This window comes from Anguilla anguilla, chromosome 6 (assembly GCF_013347855.1).
Source record: "Anguilla anguilla isolate fAngAng1 chromosome 6, fAngAng1.pri, whole genome shotgun sequence".
NCBI classification, from domain to species: domain Eukaryota; kingdom Metazoa; phylum Chordata; class Actinopteri; order Anguilliformes; family Anguillidae; genus Anguilla; species Anguilla anguilla.
Window position 1 is genome coordinate 10,933,090 of NC_049206.1, and position 21,112 is coordinate 10,954,201.

Below are 21,112 nucleotides of genomic sequence, written 5' to 3' on the forward strand. Positions count from 1 at the left end.
CAACTAAAGGCATTTTAACCACTGTCAAAATAACTCCGCTGCTTTTAGTTCCCAGATTCTTTTTTGATTGAAACACCTTTCTCAAATAAGAAGTCATGCATTCCATTTTCTATAAGTTTTATTATACAGATACTACAGTTTTCAATAAAGAAGACTGCTCTTATTGACATTGTAGTGTACATTAAAGAAAGGATGTACAGTTTTTGGCTTTAAATACATTTGTTAATTTTGTCTTTGTAATTCAATGTATCCTGCTAATTTCCAACATTTTTTTTTTTTTGTACAAGGCTTTCCTCAGTTTCCCAATATTTAAGCAGAAATGCGGAAACACTGCGTATCTGCAGAACGTTTGTCAGGCTTGGCCACACACAGAGTTCCATTCTGGCTCTGTGGCAATGCAGCGATGCGTTCCGGAAAAAAGTCTCTTAAAGCAGTCCGTCCCGCGCGCGGCGGTGGCGGCAGCGACCGCGCCAAACTCGGGAGCGAAAGGGAGAAGCCCGCGAAAAGCTACATCGGGCGTGTAAACACAGCCGCACCGTACGGCTGGAGGAAAGAGGTGAGGAGCAGGCTTTACCCAACTGTACGAGTCCCAAACCCCCCCCCACCCCGAGGCCAGAGGTTAGGAGAGCTTCCTATAAGGTCACCTTCCCAGGCCCTTAAATCACAGTACTGGTATGTGTAACAGCCTAGACCAGCCACAAGCAGGTACAAATCTCCAGAGCGCAGTCTGTCGTGTGTAGCTAGAGGTCCTCATCAGGATAAGTAGTCGTCTAACTTTCTGCCCTTCCCGCTCGATTCAGTGCCTTCAAATTGACCTGCCTCTTGTATTCTAGATTTCCCTTCCCTTACCTAAACTTTTTTTTTTCTTAAAAAAACAAAAACTGATTTACGTGCTTGCATATTTTGTTCCCTTTTAAATGTTTTTTTGTTGTATTGAAATAGAATATTTTTGATTGCGATTATCTAATTTCAGAAACAAATACATTCACGTCAAGGTGTCATGGGAACACATGTCCACTGACTGATGCGATGATGACAACTGAAATGCTACTTAATGATGAATGGCTAACGGAAAGGTGCTTCAAATATCTAGGAATTTATTCGGGATTTATTAGGGATTTCCTCCTGGAAATCAATTCATACATCCATGGTCACAAGCAAAATGGGCCCTCCCCCAACCTTCTACTGCCCGGGTATTTTTGTGGCTGATTCCCGTACAACCCCAATTTAAACAACGGTAAACTGGAAGCAGCCTTTAACTGCCTTAAGCTTCACTGAAGCTTAAAAAATGACTTGGCATGGTCTGCACACGACAGCTTTACTGTGTCAGTAGCGACACTGAGCTATCGAGGGATGTTTGAGCACAATGGCTGCCACCGGCTCCAACCAAAGTCCCCAGATTTCTCTGCGACATTTTGACTGCGTTTGCACATTTACTCTGACCTCTTGCAGAAGCTATCCGATAGGAGCTACCCCCCTGCGTGAGGACATAGGGCCTGGTGTGAGATTTGAAAGGTTTGGCAAACGTGTGACAGGAAGATCAGACGAGGGCTTCCTAAACCAGCAGGGTGGACAGTGCTCATTTCCTTACACCCGTGAGGATTTGCCCCTGCTGCTACTGGAGTGAGACCCCACTAATGAACAGATTCCAAAAGAATCAAACAACCACAGAAATAAGCCTCCCATATCCTCCACCTCATTTCCTTTTAGTTCCTCGCCCTCTTTAATGGCTTGGCATCCAACAAAACGGCATTATACTTTTGTTCCAGCTCCTCTGCTTGAGGCTGTGTCTTTCGTTTAAATATTAAGTGCTAGGACCCAGTTCCCTGACTCAGAGTGGGTCTGAAGTCCCATATGAAAGGAGAAGGAGCAGAAGGTTCCGTTGCATCACAGCCATGCGGATCTCTTTAGAACACAGTGTTTAGCAACTCGCTGCTCCAGGGAACTGAGAGACAGCGGAGACAAACACGCGGACACCTTTTTTTTTTCCCGGACTTCGGTTTCAGAGAAGAGACGTCTGAGGCAGTCGTGACGTCCCTCGACCTTGACCGACGCGGTGCGACCGAGCGCGGCCGGCGTACGCAAACCGCGGTTCAAACGTGACCTAAATCTGTAACGGTAACTCCAATGTGCGCATGCTCATGCTGAGCTTCTGAAAGGCTTCCCTCCGTCCTGCAGTCCTTGGACAACAGGGCACATCTTTCAGTCCGAGCGTCTAGAGGCTGGGTGCGGGGTTTGCTGTGGGGGCCAATGAGCTGCCTGGAAAGGAATCCTCACTCCCACCAAATAAAGCCTTTCATGATTTGTTAATAAAGCCAGGAGATGAGCCTGAATGCCAGGACTACCAGGCAATGAGCACCAGAAATGAAACAAATTAATTTTTTTTGTCATTTGCCTTAACCATAGAATTAGAAATCCTGGTTGCAAGAGACTGTCCCTTTAAAGGGGTGTAGGGAGTTCCACAGGTCCCATCAGCCCTTGGGTGCTACAGAGGTGTCCAGACGATCTCGGGCCTCAGTTCTTAACCGGCGTGCAAACCGCCGGGCCCTTTGGTGCAATTATGGGAACTGAGACCCGGGGTGGTGTTCTGAAGGACAGCGGTGTTGTGTGGAAGCCCAGTGGGAGTGGGCGGCTGACGGAGGGTCTCGTTCTCGGAGGAAGCCCAGGGGGGTCCCTGATATGCACGGCCCAACTCGCTACCCCCCGCCCCCCAGCCTGTGAGGAAGATGGACGCGGTGCATAGAAGGACCTGGAGAAGCGTTTTCCTCCACGGCGTTTAGGCCCTTTGGAAGTGCGAGCGAGAGAGAGCTGGTGGGATGAGGCGGGCGGGGGGAGAGGGAGGGAGCAGTCTGGCCCAGCGGGCGGGTCTATATCCCTAGGAGAGGTTCTCCAGGATGTAGAAGACGAGCTCCATCACCACGGGCCCCTCGCTGAGCTGGCACGCCCCGCCGTGGATGACGGGCACCAGGGCGCTGTCCAGCTCCTTCATGTACTGAGGGAGCAGGGGCTGCCCGTTGCTGCCTGCCAGGTACCCCACCTGTTCAACAGAAACAGTGCGCTCTTACTTCAGCCTTACTTCAGTAAAAACCTGCAGCACAGGTCACAAGAATCCATTAACTATGTTCATGAAAGATCCGCACATTTTCATTTTCAAGACAAAAATCTAAAATCTAAGCCTCATCTTAAGTAGAAAAGGCTGAGCATGAGCCTTTCGAGAATGTAGGTACCAAACTGTAACACATCACCAATCACCACATCCTATCAACCGCACTACCTGCAGGAGGGACCCCGGAATGTAGGCCAGTTTAGACTTCAATGTGACTGCACTGTGTGGACCAAAAAAATCTAATGTTGCTCATACAAAAATCCAATCACTATTTAAATCACAAAGCACCAACTGTATCAGTTTTTACAAATGACACAAAACAGTTTTATAGAACTCAAATAAGCTGGAAACTCATTTTGCTGAAGGTTGGATTGTACCTGCATCCACTTGGTCATAAACTAATGGACACTAAAATTAGGAGCTGGCCACAAACCTGAGTCTCACGGCAACCCAACCAAACCCTGTAAATAGCTCAGCACTACTGTAGGCACGTACAGCTCTGCATTGCCATCCTGCTAATGCACAGTGGCGCCCTCACCTGGTCGGCGTCCAGAGTGACACGCAGCCCCAGCTTGGCCAAGCCGTCCTCCTTCAGGAGCTTGAGGTGCGGGCACAGTGCCACGCAGAACGCCCTCGCCACGTTCTCCGTCAGGCGGCTGTGGTCCGCGGGGTCGCTCAGACCACTGGGCTGGTCCTCGCTCTGGAGGAAGAACACCTGTGGCAGCCGCAGGCCAGAGGTCAGAGGTCAAAGGTCAAGAATAAAAATAACATTCCAGGAAAGGTTATGAAGGATATATTCGAGGAAGACTACCTCTGTCCAGCGAATGACCTTCCCGTTGGCCTTGAACTCTGAGCCATGGAAGATCTTTATGCTGGTGATGGACTCCATGGACTTTCCATCAATGGGACTGATTACCCTGCGTAACAGACAGCACAGAGGCCAGGTTCAAACCCAGCAGATAGAATAAAGATTTAATCAAGTGCAAATATTCCAATGGTAACAGACCAATCCACTCAAACACTGTTATCCCATCTAATCCATCTCTTCCAATACACAAACTTGTCTGAGAGACCTCATTTACACCCTTTTGTTCCTTCAACTCAGTTTAAGCACTCACCGTCAGATCTGAATACAACCGCCTCAAGGCATTTGTTGAGAAGTCTTTTGTTCTGGTTTCAAATCAGATAAAGTAGCAGATATTTGGATGAACTAAAATAATCACCTTAAGATGAATGGTACTTGGACAGAGGAGGGTAGCATAGCAGATTGTCTAAGTTCTGTTCAAGGAACCTTCTTCAAAGGCATTTATCTAATTCTTTGTCTCCTGAGGCACTAGCGTCACAGCATATCTTGAGGGTCTGTGTCTGTCCATTTCTTTGTTGTGTCCGCGCAAACCATTATTCATTTTACTGCCTGTGTCAACAGCTGTCTTTTATTTTGCATAACACTTAAGAATCGAGGCAGGAATTCATGCTGATCTGAAGTGTCTGTTGCATTATTATTATTATTATTATTATTATTCTACAATAGCATCAGTATCAGAGACTTAGACTCAAAACCTGATGTCCTTCAGACCCTGAAAGCTAGTCTGTGTTTGGGTGAAACTGAAAACTAGAGGAGTTTGGGTGATATTGAGGAAGGAAGGAGCCATTTTTAATCTGTATGTGTATACGTAACTTTAGACAGACCGTCCACAATGGTGTTCTTTTATTGTTTTCTGCTAACATTGCTCCATGGCTGAAATTAACACACAAGCTGTAGAATATGTGCCTCACAGCCTCTTCTTTTATGGTGACCATCTCCTTCAGTCAGTAAATAGACGATGTAGCTCTATGCCGCCCCCTGCTGGCTCACCCCCTGTTGAAATTGCGGTCGTCCTCCAGCCACTGAATGTGGACCTGCTCCTGGCTGTCCTCCTGGTTGGCTTTCCCACAGACGATGCTGAAGTCCTTCATCTCCCGCAAGGCCTGCCGCAACGCGTCCATCGTCTCCGCGGTGATCTGCACCATCACTCCGTCTGAGCGAGGAAGAGGAGCGGAGTTACACTGCTCCCCGTCCGAGACGCGCCGCGTCCTCACGTGTACACACACGTGCACATGCTCACACACACAAACACATGCTCTCTCTCTCTCCCTCTCGCACACACTCTCACACACACACATAGTCACAAGGTTACTCATGCTCACTTACACACTCTCACACGCTCACACACACACGCTCACACACACAAACACATGCTCTCTCTCTCTCCCTCTCGCACACACTCTCACACACACACATAGTCACAAGGTTACTCATGCTCACTTACACACTCTCACACGCTCACACACACACTGTCACTCACACGCTCTTTCTCACACACACACACACACACACACACACACACACAGGTAACAAGCAGACTCTCACCTTCCACAATGCTGGTCTTGGCCAGGTATCCTGATGAGGCTTTTAAAGCTCCACTGAACACAAAGAAGCAGGCGCCCGTAACTGAAGCAAAACATCAACACAGCACTTCACTACACAAAGAGGAAAGCACCAACGCCTCAATAAAATAAATCATTCGCTTTTTCTAAATATTAATGAAAGTTGGCCAAGTAACTCATTAGTCCCACTTTGTGAAATATCCCCTTGGTCCCCACACTTTAAAAAAAAAACTCCAGTGTGATGCCTTATGACTATCAAATCAGTAATCCACCAGCCCCACCAAAGGGTACATAACAGGAAAACAAATGCATTATTTGGTCAAAACATCATCTGATTAATTAGTAACTCCTTTATGGACATGCAGTACTGTATCATTTCTACATGGCATACATAATTATTTCTGACAGAGCTTGGGCAGAGTGCATTTCACAGAAAACTGACTCAGGATCATTTAAGAGTCGATTACTGTAAACGAGTAAATATTTATGGTGAAGCAAACTGCAGCATACACCGGGCCAACTTTGGGCCCTGTTTTACCCCACACTCATCCTGCCAGGGCTCTCTCTGTGTGGCCCCTCTGACCCCTTGCTCTCTCTCTGGTCACCCTCTCTTTCTGACTGTCTCTGCCCCCCCCCTCTGGCCTCTCATGCTCTCTCTCTCTCTCTCTCTGGCCCCCCCCTCTCTCTCTATTTATCTCTCTCTCTCTCCCTCTCTGGCCTCTCACGCTCTCTCTCTATGGCCCCCCTCGCTCTCCCTCTCATTCTCTCCCTCTCCCTGGCCCACCTTTGCGGGGCTGGTTGTGGATGCTGATGGCCTGGGTCTGGTAGTTTCCGTCGTCGTTCTGCACGCAGACGAGGTGGGAGTCGGCTCGCTCGTTGAAGCACGCCCCCACGGCCAGCACGTGCTCGTTGGACTTGTTCATGGCCTTCATCAGCTGGAGAGAAACAAACGCTCAATTACTGTGTGCACTACTGCGGTAGCCATGAAACATGAAGTCTCCCACTACCGTTAAAACTCACTGCACTCTTTCATTCAGTTAGGCTGAAAAGCATCATGGGAAAAACTCGATAACACTCACAATGCTGTAAAATTCAATGTTTCAGTTCATGAATGACTGATTAAATCTCAGGATGGTCCCAGCAATCTTCAGTCCAGATTTGAACTAAAACCATTTAGAATTTACGAAGGCATCCCTTGTTTTGCTGAAGGCGCAAAATATTTTGCTTCACAACACAGTGACCTATACAGACAAGGCTTTGACAGCGTGAGGTCCTGGTCTCAGAATCCTACAATGGGGAGCTCTACTGAGCATGCTCCACGGGCGAAACACACCTACCTCATCATAGCGGTTGCTGGGGATCTTAATGCAGGTCTTCCGCACCTCCATGTCTATCACTAGTCCCGTCACCATCGGCAACGTGTACTGGTAGTTCCGGAAATCCTGGAAAGGAAGCGAGGAGTAAAATACACTGGAGAGAACATGGAGAGAGCATGCTGCAGATGGAGGAAAAGGGGTCAGTCAGTATTTGTGCAGGAGGAAGTTTTGGAGGGGGTCACAGCACACAGACGGCACGGAGCCGGGTTCTCACCGCCAGGAGGTTCATGATGGTGTGGCCGGTCTCTCCGAAAAGAGGCTTCCGGAAGCGCACGCTGAACAGCGGGCAGGGGTAGACTGCAACACGGGAGAGGGTTACAGTTTACAGAGGGTCAGTCTGCACCATCTACAAATCAGCACAGCACACTGACACTAAAGGGTGTTCATCACCACCACATACCAATCACACTGCAGAGCACCTTCATTAGTACACAGTGGAGAGCCTGGACTTAGAGCCTGCACGCAAACACACACACACACACACACACACTTACACGCAAACAAACACACATAAACAAACACACACACACTCGCACTCAAATCAACACACGCAAATATACACACACAAACACACACACACCCACTCACGCCCACACCAACACTCACAATCGCAGTCCCACACACAAACATATGCACACACATAAATCCCACAGGATGCCACACTGCTGCCAAAACAGAGCAGCCTCACCCCCTCGTTTGCAGCCACAGTGCACTAACAGGAAAGCACGGATACTGAGTTAAGCACCAACAGGGATTTCACCACAGAAACCTGACAGGAATGGGAACCTCTGTCAGAGAAAAGGACCCGGGCGTGTCTCATTATGCTAATATATCCCACCCGGTAATGAGGAAGGAGCGCTAGGCTCAGCAGGCCTGGGTCCTCTTCAGCCCCGGGAGAATCAGCTCCCCAGCTCCCCCATATATCTGCCAGAGGCGGAACAGCTGACCGCACCCCTTTTTTTTTAAAGCGTTGCCATGGGCAACGGGGAGAGATTAGAGCAAGTTAGCACTGACGGTGACTCCTCCCACTGTTCATCTACGCTGAGGCGTTTGGAACCGCTTGTTCCGACCAACGGGCCTCAGCGTTCCAGCCCCTCCCACACTGCCTGCCACTGCCATCATCACGGAATCACATCATTACAAAGAGACAGCAGGGCTCAGTGAGGATGGGTTCTGTCCGTTTCGCCAGTCTGTGCACAGTAATAATGCACTTAATCAGCATTTCGGTTTGATTCATCCGAGCCACTCAGCGATGAAACGCACCAACAGGTGCGATTTGCTGACACTATGCCAGCAGGACCTGTTATTCAGATCCATTCTTCGGGTTTTGGGTTTTAATTTTACTGCTTTCATCCACACAGTTGTGCCCAGGATATTGGATGTAAAAACATTTAAAAAATAGCAGCAGCCTTTCAACTCAACCTGCAATGTAACCGGTGCAGCTGTATTCACCTGAATTCTCCTGAGCCAAATTTTAGCAGCTTTTGGCTAATGTAATGATCCCTAAAGGCCTGTGGTGTAGCGGTAGCGGTAGCGTAGGGGTCTCCGTGCACCGCGAGCAGGAGCCGGCTGAGACGGGTAACAGCCCGGGCCCCGAGCGGAGCGCGCAGTGCGCCAATAAACCCCGGCGTGCGTGAGAAATGAGTCACCGTCCTGCTGCCAGGAATCCGGCAAACTCCAACCCCGCCGTCACGTTGCTCGGACGGGCCGGGGGGGAACAGCCGGCGTGGCGCCGAGCGAGGACGTTTCGGCAAACACGTTGGTCTTAGCACGTCCCCCCTTCTGAATGTTTCTCGTCTATCGCCAAGGAACGGCACGGCCGCAACGTCGATGTTTTGCAGCGACTGGAACTGGCACAGGAGTGCAGCGACTCACATATCTGCGTATTCACACAAGCGTTTACACTCGTATCTAACACCTTGAGCTTCTATTAGAAATGTTAATATACGCCTGCTCTCAAAGCAACTCCATGGAAATATATTCAGCTTTAATAGGGAGCTACCTCCCTTTGAGAACAAATTGTGGGTCCGGTCATAAGAATAAAAATCTTCAAAATATTTCAATTTTGGTTTGCAAATGCATGATAAATGGCGGCACTAGTCCAAACCCTGCACGCGGCAGTCATAGCTGTAAGTCCCACCAAAGTCCCGCGCTGCCCCCTAGTGGGCGGGAGGCCGACTCACATCTGTACTCCGCCCCCAGCCGCAGCATGAGGCGGAGGGGGAAGACCTTGGCCCAGGGGGTCTCCCACTTCTGGATGAGGATGCCGAAGAGGTAGGGCGGGTTGGGCAGCAGCAGGTCCTGCAGGGACTGGAAGGTGGGGCTGACGTACAGGAAGCCGCCGTGCTCTTTGCTCCCCAGGAAACTCTGGCTGAAGAAGGAGTGGCCCAGGTTGCTCACCACATTTCCTGTGGTGACGGACACAGAAACCAGCCTATCATCTCCTGGGACCAGGTGAGGTCACACACACATTACCTCAGAATACATCGTGGCGAGTGAACAGTCCAACATGGATGGAAGGAAATACACGCGGATGGATATGTATGTATGTATGTATGTTGCTTATGTATGTTGTGTGTGTATGTATGTATGTATGCATGTTGTTTATGTATGTTGTGTATGTATGTATGCATGCATGCTGTTTATGTATGTTGTGTGTGTATGTATGTATGTATGCATGTTCTTTATGTATGTATGCATGCATGCTGTTTATGTATGTTGTGTGTGTATGTATGCATGCATGCTGTTTATGTATGTTGTGTATGTATGTATGCATGTATGCATGCATGTTGTTTATGTATGTTATGTATGTATGTATGTATGCATGCATGCATGCATGCATGTTGTTTATGTATGTTGTGTATATATGTATGTATGTATGCATTTCAAATTCATGAAATCAAAATACTGAAGAGTAGTAAGAATATACCAAGTATATACCAAGTGTATTTTTCCTGTAAATTGATACAGCTCAAAATATTGGTGAGTATTCCAATAGTCCAAGAACACAATGTTCAAATATTTGATTTTGTAAAAGACTAGTCAGCACTTCCCTAGCTGCAGAGTCTTTTGGTGTGAGAATGAGAGACTGCAGTACCCTTATCAGGGGAAGAATGGGGCACAGAAACACATCTGATAACGGTAACTGGATAACAATAGCTGGCTGACTCAGTGATCACAGCAATAACATGTCAGTGACCAGTTACAGAAAACAACGCCAGAGGTATCCTACAACTGACTATCACATGTGTTAGCTGTACTATGCTGTGAATATTAGCAGCAAAACATTTCAGCAGCCTGGAGTGGGATTTTGAAACGCATTCTGAAAAACAAGCTCGCCAGCTCACTCCAGCCAACAATGTAACAGCTATGGTGACTCAGACTGCCTCTAAACTAGAGCACAAAAACAGAGCGTGTTGCTCAATGGCATTTTCTCAGAAAGGGCAGTAGCACAGTAACGTCCATTGCTACTGACTGATGGAAAAAATTATTCACTTGTTAATACACAGGGGTTTGGAAGAAGGGACAGACTGCACGTCTTCTGGATAGCTTTAATGTGAATTTAATCGCAGGGTTTTCATAGCTTAAGTGTTTGCAGGTGGACGCTTAAATCCCTAGCACATGAATCCAAACTGACACCCCTGCATACTTCATATTTTGGGAGGAGCCTGGCCCCTCCTACCCCTCTCCCCATTCCCCTGCGCTCTGTGAAGTATAGCGAGATTACATCACTCACTCCAGATGTCTTTTAAGAACACCTGACCCTGGCTGTGTGCCGCGAATGTGTAAACAAGACGGGCGGGTTCAGCTGAGGTTAGCCCCGCCGAGGGGAGGAGGAGGGGAGGCTGGACGAGCCCCGCTCGGGCCCCGTGACAGGCCTGCCCAGGCAGAACACTGAGTTCTGGCAGCCCGATGCAGGAAGCGGCACGGAGCGGCGCAGCGGCGAGGCAGGGCCACAGGGGGCAGCGTTGAGCGTCTCACCGGACAGGGCCTCCTGGTAGAGCTGCACAAAGTGGCTGAAGATGTCCTTGGGGATGCTCTTCTCGTCCGGCAGGCACTGCAGGAGCACCACCACCTCCGCCTGCCCCACCGCGTGCATGCCCTTCGTCGTCACGCACCAGCACTTCCTGTTCACGTCTGTGGGTCGAGCGAGGAGGGGGACAGGGAGGGAGACAGAGAGAGAGAGAGAGAAAGAGAGATGAAGAGAAAGGGGGACAGAGGGGGAGAGAAAGACAGAGAGAGAGGGGGAGAGACAGAGAAAGAAGGAGAGACGAAGAGGGGGGAGAGAGAGAGAGAGAGAGAGAGGGAGAGGGAGAAAGAAACAGCAAGAGAGAGATATTGTTCATATACCTCTTACTGCTTTTTTTGTACTAAATAATCAATTGCACTGTCAATACTACACTGATGTATGGTCGTGCCAATAAAGCGTACTTTAATTTGAATATGAATTTGAGAGAGACTGAAAACCCTGCTCGAATAATGTAATACATTTATCAGAAAGCGCTCTGATAAAGCACGGGTATTGTGCTCAATATTCAAATATTTTCACGACCTTGAATTTCCCCCATGAATTTTTTTTGTTTCAAATTCAAGTGCTTTCAAGGTTTCCAAGGTTTCCTGTGGGAACACCGTCTACAAACCACTGGCCTCACAAAGCACAGCATGACTGGAGAAAAACAGATTTATTAAGGACTGGGGCTGCTTCTGCATTTCCACAGCGAATCTCTGCTTTGCGACAGCATGCTCCGCCTTCCGGAACCTTCCGGCACCAGATTCAGACACTGCACACAGCTCACAGTTAGAGCTCGTACACCTGTAATGAAACATAAGGCTGGGGAAAGCCAGGACAGGACATTCATGTCACCGGACAAGTAGCGCGACACATAGCCAGTACGTTAGCTGGCGAGACGCGGGTAACCCGATTCCCAGCTGAGTAATTAGAGGTGTAATACGAACAGACACCTTGTCACCGAGGTATAAAATCGTAAACCTGTAGGTCACGCAGCACAGCCCAGAACATCAGAGTCGATCCACCCCCTCTGGTGACAGGCAGGTGTGAGTCACTCTGGACTCCCTCAGCACAGTGAGTCATGCAGGCACTCATCACCGGATTGGACAAGAGATAACACCAGTTTTCTCATCCAATGAAATCTGCCCCACCTGAGCAGGAAGAGAAAATTAACGGAGCACTCACAGTTGACCAGCTTGACCATGGCCAGCAGGTTGGCGTTGAGGACGAAGACCAGGGGGTCAGGACCGCCCTCCTCCAGCTGTTGCATCATCAGGATTTCAGAGGGCCTCTCCTCCACTGCGTAGTCTAAGGGGGGGGGGGGGGGGGGGGAGAGATGGAGCTCGTCACCACAGGCACCTCCGCCTTTCTCACAGCAGGTCACACTGCTGCAGCCCCGGTCCCCCAAATTACCACTCCCAGTGTCACTGCACATAAAACACTGGTGGGGGGTATCCCGGCAACCGTTGTCATGGCACCAGAAAGATGTAAACAGACATAATGTAACATACACAGATGCATATATGTGCACAAACAGACATACAAGCACACACAAACAGTAAACAAACACACACACACAGACACACAGAGGAGGCAGCCGAAGGTCAGGATGAACAAGCACCTGTGGGCTGGCTCCCCGTACCTCCTTTGATGCCAGTGGAGATAAGGATTGGCGGGAGCCCGTCGTTGGGGACGAGGTTGACCGAGCTTCCCACGGGACTCCCCATCGAAGCCCCAGGGCCCTGAGAAGAGGGCGCAGAGGCCGCCTGCTGGAGGGGAGACCAGGTTACCAAAGTCCCAGCGACTAAAGTCTGAAGTTCAGGGCCTGAGGTAAATCCAAGGTATAGGCCAGTAAAGACCGCCATAACCTCATTATCAGAGGGGGAACGACCAGGAGTTAGAAAGTAAAAGACCTACTGTGTGTTTCTTCTACCCATGACCTCAGCCAGCTGATTTCCCTAATTAATTCTACCTCCTGGCTGAAGAATTGTGCTAATGGACAAATCCAGGTGATTGGAACAAAATACTGGGGAGTACTTTTACTTTCTGAACCTGGATTTTATACCTCAACATACAGTAACCGGAAAGAACAAAGCGGTTCTGCCAGTAAACCACATTTATTTCATATCTATGGTAAACTAACAACCGAAGGCTAAGTGACCTCTGCTGCGTTGGCCGAAGGTGGTTTGCCACATTCCTGCGGTGCTGCCGGATTTCCGAGGGGGGCGGGGCTGCCGTCAGGCGCGTCAGAGGAGTCGGCAACTTCGCCGTTGGGCAGGATACCGTCGGCGAACCACACCCTCCGCTGTTCCCGCGGGAGAGACCCTGCAATAGCGGGCGAGGGGACATACAAACAAATTTCACTGAGCGGCACCATGACTTCCTGCCAGACAAACCTAGCGTCCTGAACTACACAGGCTAACCCAGAGGCTACATAAAGAGAATCAGAATATAACACAAATTCACCAGTCACTTCCGTTCTTCCAGAAGGATCTTAGCATTGTCATTTCTTCAATTACCTAACCGACACTCTTATCCTGTGGATGTACAGTGTGCTCATAGATACTTGTGCAATACAAAAAACAGCTTAACCCTCCTGTTATGTTGTGGGTCAAATTGACCCTTTTTAAAGTTTGAAAATCTAGGAAAAATACTTAAAATTATTTTTTCAGTATGAAACTTCTTCTACTGGCCTTAATTAGTGTAATCAACATTCTAAATGAAAATGGTTCATTTCATGTATTTGCAAACCCCCCCTGTATGTTTATATCACCCGGGAACATTTTTGCTGTACCTAAAAAATGAACAGAACAGGAGGGTTAATGCAAGGCTCATGCTTGTCTATACAAACCTCTATGGACCTTCAAAAGTATGGTTTCAAAATATTCACGTATTCCGGTCATGCTAAATAAACGATTACAACAGGGCGCCCGATGTGGTTACCGTCGTTGCCGGGGTGCTTGAGGACGCCGACGGGCACCATGACGGTGGGCGGGGGGGAGCTGAGCGCCCCGGAGGCCTGGGCCTGCTGCAGGGGGGGGATGGTGGAGCAGTACTCCGCCGGGTTGTTGGGGTTCGGGCTTTGGTTACAGCCGCTCACCATGTTCTCCCACGACCGAGCTGCGAGGACGGAGGGAGGAGGGAAAGGAGGACAGAGGAGAGAGGGATGGGAGGCAGAGAAAGAGGGGAGAAATGGACAGGGAGAGAAGAGAGGGCAGAGGTAGAGGTTACCTATAGAATTGTCTCTGGCCACAGAGCATCTTGGAGGGTAGCGTTTAATACAGAAAGAACAAGCGCTGGGATAACACACTGTGTGTGTCTTCAGAAACAATGAAGACCTTGAAATGCAGAGGAAGAAGAGCTGCAACAGATTACTGCAGTTTCCCCCGACACACAGCAGCCTCCATTTCTCCTGCAGCACCATCTATTCAGGCTACGCTGCCATTGGCCAAACCAGGTAAAAATGGCGTCCTAACTGAACACCCCAACAAAAAAACAAGCACTGGTATACCTCAACACAAAAAGAAAGAAAGCACCAGGTTTGAAAATGACAATAATGAAAGTGCCATCCCGGAGGCGACGGTACTCACCGCTCATCAGAGCCGAGTGGCAGGTGACGCACACGCGGGCCTCCTTCCTGTCCATGTACATCAGCCTGCACTTCAGACTGCAGCAGGCCGCGCAGAACACCTGCCAATCAGAGACCAGAGGCTGGGGTCACCGTGACGTTACCGTGGCGTTGCCGAGACGCTGCTCCAGGATTCGCTTTGGTGGCTCGGTCACGGAGGGCCACGGGGTGAGCGAACGTCTGGTCCGCAGGCCGCTGAAATCGCCCCATCGCCTTCCCGATTAAAGCGATTTAACTTCCAGGCAGCCGCGAGCCGTTAAATCACACTGCTGATTTAATGGACGGGGCATTCAGAAATTTATGCTTTTCATTTCATTTACTTCTACACAGGGGAAACGGCGTGCTTTACAGTGGGCCGAAACCGACATCTGGCACGAGCGCAGACTATTAAAAGCACACAACCGCGCTGTCTGGTACACAGGCAGCCCCGTCTCTCCAGGGTCAGATCAAGGCGAATCGCTCGCTCTATTATTTAACGCAAACCTATAGCTACATCAGACCGCCTGTGGCAAGGCCGGCTGCTCTCCGACAAGCAAACAAACCACTCGTACACATCTTAAGTAGAGAGAAACGCTCCTGGACAGCGAATAAGTGGTGCGGGAGATGTCCCTTAAGACCCCTCCTTTAGCACAAGTCCATTTAGCTGCCGTGCCTCCGAAAAATATCGGCTTGCCTCTTCTCCTCAAAACCGCTCACAGTTGTTGCCGGATTGGAGTGCTGGAACTGAACTAACGCTCTCCAGAATCCCAGGAAGTATGGGATAAGGCTGATTAAAAATAAAGGGCTGTCAGACAGCAATAACCAGGCATCCTACTAGCAGTGCGACAGAAGCTGATAAAATGAACTTTTTGTTTGGTGTTTTTTTTTTTAACCCACCCCCCCCTTCATTTCATCAGCAGTATGATGCTGTCATTAACTGCCTTTTACATTTGTTTAGGGTTTGTTTACAAAGTAATGCTCAGACCACATGGCACCACAAGGAGGCATTAAAACGGTTTTCTGTTTAACTTTGGAAACGCAGAGCACGGCCTGTTACAGGCAAACGCCCAAACAACACAGAAACAGGGAGCAGGAAATCTCATAAATCCTTCGAAACGTTCTGCAATAACAATCATTTCAACAGCTGGCGGGATACTTAGGAACGGCCATTTAAAATATCACTGCATGAGTAGCTAAGCACCAGGGCAAGCAACGGCTGAGATTTTCCCAATTTAACAGGCAATCGCCTGCAGTCTATTATCTAAAACAACATGGATACCACTCATTATCCTAAATACGGACTGAGAAACACTCATTTTGTTCCTTTCGCAAAATTCAAAATGTACCAATTGCAAAGTTATCCATCCAAGGGTAAGCCACCCTCTTTTTTCTAAGACCAGAATTTCCTGAAGAATTCATTTACTTAATATTTACAGCAGTGTGAAAATTGCAAATAATGAATATGGTGCTTTAGAAGCCAGAGAAATGTTTTGTCCTTTATCAGTTTTGTTTTTAGCCAACTCCAGCTCCTTCCGGAACCTTCCCCTATAGTCCGGTTGACGACTGTTGGATCGCTGAATCGCCTTTAACAGCAGGCAGGGAGCACCGGCTGCAGGAAGCAGAATCGTCTCCGCATGGGTGGGCGATGCGTCCAAAAACCACATCACGGTCATTTCAGACATTTCAGGCATTCATGACGCATATAACATCAACAGTCTTTGTTGGTTGGACGTCAACAGAAAAAGAGACTTTTAAACCAGATGGGCAGATATCCCACAGTGCTTTGCTCCACTTGTGTTCTTTTTTTACGTTCACATTTAGAAATGTAGCACATGCTCTTATCCAGGAGCCTTGGACCAAACTTCAACAATAAAACCTGAGCAATCTGTGACTACAGCACCCCAAGATACATTGATCGCTGGTTTACACAACGACCGCTGGCTTTACACAACGACCGCTGGTTTACACAACGACCGCTGGTTTACACAACGACGGCTGGCTTTACACAACGTTCGCTGGCATTACACAATCATTGGCCGACAGCGATGGCAGATGAGCGGTCAGGTGTGCTCTGAGGCGGTTCTTGGCGTTGCGTTCGGTGATGTAATCAGGCTGTGGGGAGCCCTGGCTGGCTGGCTGCCTGTGTGGAGGCGGAGCACCCAGGGGGGCTCGAGGAGAAAGGACAGGGAGCTCCACTCCGCTCTGGGCCTGTGAAGGACGCACTCAAGGAGAACCACAGAGAGATGACCAGATAACGAGGGTCGCCTCCGCGGAGGAGCAGAGGATGCTGGGAAGAGGAGGGAGTGGGGGGAGGTGCACGCGCAGCTCCTCCCCGGGCGCCCCAATGATGACGTGCGAGGGATTTAACGGATGGGGAAGCTGGCTCATCTGTGCGCTAAACAATCTGCTACCGCCAATGACAAGAGGCAACAGAAGCAAGTGGAGTCCTGTGATGGATTTTTGAACAGAATACATCGAAGCTTAAACCACATACAGGTACACGCGCACGCATGCACGCACGCACGCACACACACACACACACACACACACACAAACAGACATACATACGCACACACTACGCACACACACACACACACATACATGCACACACACGCACACACACACACGCACACTCACACACACGCAGAGTCACACACACACACGCAGTGAGAATAAAGCGTGAGCATATTAACGCATAGACCCTAGCCGCAGCGCGCAGTCTGAGCGTGCTGAGGTAGCGCCGTGCTCCAGAGATAATCCCAGCGCCTGCTTATCCCAGCCTTATCAGCCCGTGCTGGAGATGACAGTAATGAAGCGCACTGAGTCAATATGAGCAGCCTAATGAGGGCTTATCTGAGAGCTCCAGCGGCCGCCAGACCGCGCGTCACCCCGCTCCCAAACCTGCCGCCCGACACACGCCAAAATTAGGACTGTTTACAGCGCCCGTCCCGCTGTTTACTCAGAGTCAGCAACATGACACCCTTAACCCCGGGTCAGCCCAGCCCCCCGGCAAGAAGGCTGAATCTGTTTACCCGTCTGCGTTTGTGTGACACTAACACACAGACACACTGCCCCCGTCAACAAACAACCAGGCGACCTTTGACTAAACTATAACTTTAGAAATAGAACTGAAACTACGAAGAAAAAAATACTTATTTTTGGAAAATGACTTTGGAGGTGCATAATGCCATGGTGCACCAACTGACAAAGCACAGGAATCCTCCCTAGAGCTCAAAATGATGGAGGCTCATCCAGCATAATTACAGATCCAAGGCAAACAAACAGAGTCAAGGCAAACACAGCGAAGAAATGGAAGCTGTACTGCTGTCGGTCCCAAATGTGAGGTATTCACTGTGCGCTCGCGGTCAGGTGAAGGTGAGTGAGGCGGAAAGGCGGTGGTGGTGGCGTGTGGGTGGCGGTCATTACCCACCTTGCCACAGGCTCGGCAGTGGTGTCTCCGCTTGGTGAAGGTGAACTTCGCCTCGCACTTCATGCAGACGGGGGCCTGAGAGTCCGGCACCCACACGGGGGCCACCTCCCCCAGGGAGCCCGGGGGCTTTTTGGACGTGGCCCCCGGGTGCCCCGCCTGCAGGTCGTTGTCGGGGCTCTCCGGGGGCGTGTGCGGGCCGGCGGCGGGGGAGGGGGGCCCTCCTCCCCCCGGATCGAACCCCCCCGTGCTCTCCCCGTCGGCCCCGGTCGCGCCCGGGTCGTCCCGGTAACCGTTGCCGCAGGCGCGGTTCTGGGCCTGCAGGTTCTTGTTCTTGCCGGAGGCGCCCAGCTGGTTCTGGACCTGGCCCGAGAGCGGGCGGGGGATCTGGAGCTTCAGGCCCACGGGCAGCTTGGGCCGGGCCCCGCCGTACGGCACGCTCACCGGCTGCAGGCTGCTGTTGTTCAGCCTCTGGGCCTGGTCGAAGCACTCCTGCTTGCTCTCCTCCACCTCCTTCTCCTCCGTCACAAAGTCCTCCTTCGACGAGGGGGTCTGGGGCGACCGCTCCTCCGCGTCCAGGCCATTAGGGAGGGAGCCCTCCGCATGGGGGGAGTCCCCCAAAAAAGTTCCCTCGTGCCCCGCCCCTCCCTCGTCTTCCTCCCGTTCCCACCCATCGTCCCCAGACGGCCTGTCCTCCTCGCTCCGTCCCGCAGTCCCGCCGTTCGATACGCTTTCTGAATTAGCTTTGGTGTCAGAAACGGGGCGTTCCCCACAGACCACTGCCTCTACAGTGTCTCTCTCTCCAGCCCCAGAAGCACAGGCCGGGCCCGGCTCCTCCAGGCTGTTCTGTCCCTCTGGCGACTCGGCAGGCTCCGCAGAGTCCGACTCCGTCACAGAAACGTCCCTTTCCTCCTCTTTGGGGGAACAGTGGGGACCTTCGGAAGGGGATTCTGCTCCTTCCGCAGAACCAGCCGCCTTTTCCCAAGAGGCACTGGGGCAGCGGTCGGGGATCCCAGTTGGGTTGGCGGTAAGGGCGTCCCGGGAGGTCCCGTCATGTTTGGGGGGCTCCTCGGTGCAGCCGTTGAGGTCCGGGCTGGGGGGGCCGCCGTTCTCCAGGGCTGGAGGAGGTGGGCTGTCGGGGGCCCCCCTCAGGAGCGCCCCGTCGGCGCAGGGGGGAGAGCTCCGCCCGCTGCCGCTCACCAGCTTGCCGATGTTGGGCTGGGGGGACAGGGGGCTGCGGAGGCCCGCCGCCGGCTGCTCCGGGACGGGGTCGCGCTCCTTCCCCGTCCCGCCGGGGCCCTCGGGGAAGGGTTTGAAGTTGAGCGGCGGCTCGTGGGGGCTCAGGTCCGGGTGCATCAAGGCCGGGTTGAGCGACAGCAGGTGGGTCGGCGGCGCCAAGATCTGGGTCCACTTAGCGTCCGAGAGCGTCGGGGTGTCCGTCTCATCTGTGAAAGCAACGAGAACACAGAGAGCACAGAACTCATTAAAACGTCCGCAAACACGTGACCTTACACAGGACTGAAACAGGATCATCAAGATTTACACAACAACCCAACCCAACTCACATTAGCATTAAAAACAAGTAGCGCCCTCTTGATGAGAGTCTTAACATCTATTTACAGTGCTCACTCCCGGCCTGTGAATTAGCAGGCAGAGGAGAAACCGGTTCGGAAACGAAAGTCCTGCTAACTGTAGGCTCCCTGATCCCAGGGCTTGTGAAGTCTTGCCTGTGCAGTTATTTCTGCACTGGCGTGCTAGGCGTGATGGGGCCGGATAAGTAAGTGAGCGCGCTCAGCAGATTCCCTCTGGGAACGAGCTTAGTTCTGCACTGCGCTCTTGGCCCTGGGCTCACCCTGTCACTGCAGCCCGGCCCCCTTCTGTCCCGTTCGTCGCCGCCCCGCTGTAGCTCCACCCCTTTCTCCAAGCCACCACCCCCCCGACCCCTCCCCACCCCCATCCTGTCCCAAACTCGAGACCCATCCGTCACCATGACAACTGAATACTTTACAGCGGGTGCGGACATTCCAGTCTGTATGTTATGAAACACACACGGCGGAATGCAAATGCGCGCACACACACACACACACACACACATATACACACACACATCTTCCTCTCCCACACACTGGTCAGCAAAAGCTCATCTGCACTCCCTCAGTGGCATCTAAGGATCCAACACTTCGCTACCATAAATGGCTCTCTGAGTCCACACGCACATGCACACGCACACGCACACACACACACACACACACACGCTGACCAGCAGGACGGATCAGCTAGCCCAGCTCTTGCAGCTCAGAATGAAAACGACAGCGCAGCAGTTGTGCCACGCCCGCAGTGCCAGGCCATCGCACGCCACGCAGATGGATGTCACAGCGGGCGCGGCCGCCGCCGCACGCTCCCAGCGCCCTGGCACGGCGCAGACCCAACACGGCGCCAACCTGGCCTGCCCACAGAGTTTCTAAAATTAAAGTGTTCGCCAAACCCTGATTAACGGCAGCTTCCATTACGCATAGAGGACCTGATCGAAGCTCAAATATTCAGCACGGCACCAGAGACCTCTCTCAGTTCTGCTCACACAGAATCCCCTGGTCACGGGTCACACACATAGCTTTCTTCCTGTGTGCTAAATTAAGGCTCTTTTTTTGCTGACCCTTCCTACAGACTTGTGACTGTCAGAAATACTGCAACTACTCCAGCTGTAAATATCGCCCTCCCTGTCCTTCTGAACGCTGCGGGCTACGCTCCAGCTTAATGAACTGTCAACAAACACTTCCTCTCCCGAGCCCGCGCTACCCCGTGCAGTTTACTTTCCACAGATTTGAGCGTTTGACACACATTTGTAAAAAGGATAAGGAGACGGCCGAGGGCTCTCTTATAAAGCGCCCCTTCCTTCTGTTTTCTGGGCGTGAGGCCCGGGCACCCGGCTCGACCTGGAGACGGCTCACCTTGGTTCTGCTCAAACTCGTCCAGCACCTTGTCCAAGTTGAAGGCTTCTGCCTGAAAGTAATTCTCCATGGGTCAGGAAGCTCCACCCTGCTGAGCTGCTGTCCGGACCTGAGTGGGGGGGGGGGGGGAGAAGCGAAGTTCAGAGGCCACGCCCGAATCCAGCTGGATGCTTCGGCGACCCCGCCCTGTTCCCGTGGACCACGGCAGAGCT

General features: G+C 51.2%; 1 protein-coding gene across 6 annotated transcripts in view; it reads right to left on the minus strand.

Annotated features, from left to right (window-relative positions):
• Nucleotides 1-100: 100 nt before the first annotated feature.
• zfyve9a (zinc finger, FYVE domain containing 9a) overlaps nucleotides 101-21,112 on the minus strand; it is a 31,308-nt gene continuing 10,296 nt past the window's right edge. For 2 of the 6 annotated variants that reach the window (XM_035421168.1, XM_035421169.1), the window contains exons 3-19: nucleotides 20,901-21,009; nucleotides 17,956-19,397; nucleotides 14,509-14,608; nucleotides 13,862-14,038; nucleotides 13,080-13,243; nucleotides 12,540-12,687; nucleotides 12,104-12,226; nucleotides 10,891-11,046; nucleotides 9,093-9,317; nucleotides 7,124-7,206; nucleotides 6,871-6,975; nucleotides 6,318-6,468; nucleotides 5,517-5,597; nucleotides 4,962-5,124; nucleotides 3,918-4,023; nucleotides 3,645-3,821; nucleotides 101-3,037 (exon numbers count right to left, since the gene is read on the minus strand). In XM_035421168.1, the coding sequence (XP_035277059.1) occupies nucleotides 2,876-3,037; nucleotides 3,645-3,821; nucleotides 3,918-4,023; nucleotides 4,962-5,124; nucleotides 5,517-5,597; nucleotides 6,318-6,468; nucleotides 6,871-6,975; nucleotides 7,124-7,206; nucleotides 9,093-9,317; nucleotides 10,891-11,046; nucleotides 12,104-12,226; nucleotides 12,540-12,687; nucleotides 13,080-13,243; nucleotides 13,862-14,038; nucleotides 14,509-14,608; nucleotides 17,956-19,397; nucleotides 20,901-20,970 (3,633 nt within the window). In that variant the 5' untranslated portion in view covers nucleotides 20,971-21,009 and the 3' untranslated portion in view covers nucleotides 101-2,875. Of the gene's footprint in view, nucleotides 3,038-3,644; nucleotides 3,822-3,917; nucleotides 4,024-4,961; nucleotides 5,125-5,516; nucleotides 5,598-6,317; nucleotides 6,469-6,870; nucleotides 6,976-7,123; nucleotides 7,207-9,092; nucleotides 9,318-10,890; nucleotides 11,047-12,103; nucleotides 12,227-12,539; nucleotides 12,688-13,079; nucleotides 13,244-13,861; nucleotides 14,039-14,508; nucleotides 14,609-17,955; nucleotides 19,398-19,517; nucleotides 19,771-20,900; nucleotides 21,010-21,112 lie in introns of those variants that run through there. The other 4 variants (XM_035421171.1, XM_035421172.1, XM_035421173.1 and 1 more) reach the window with 4 other exon arrangements.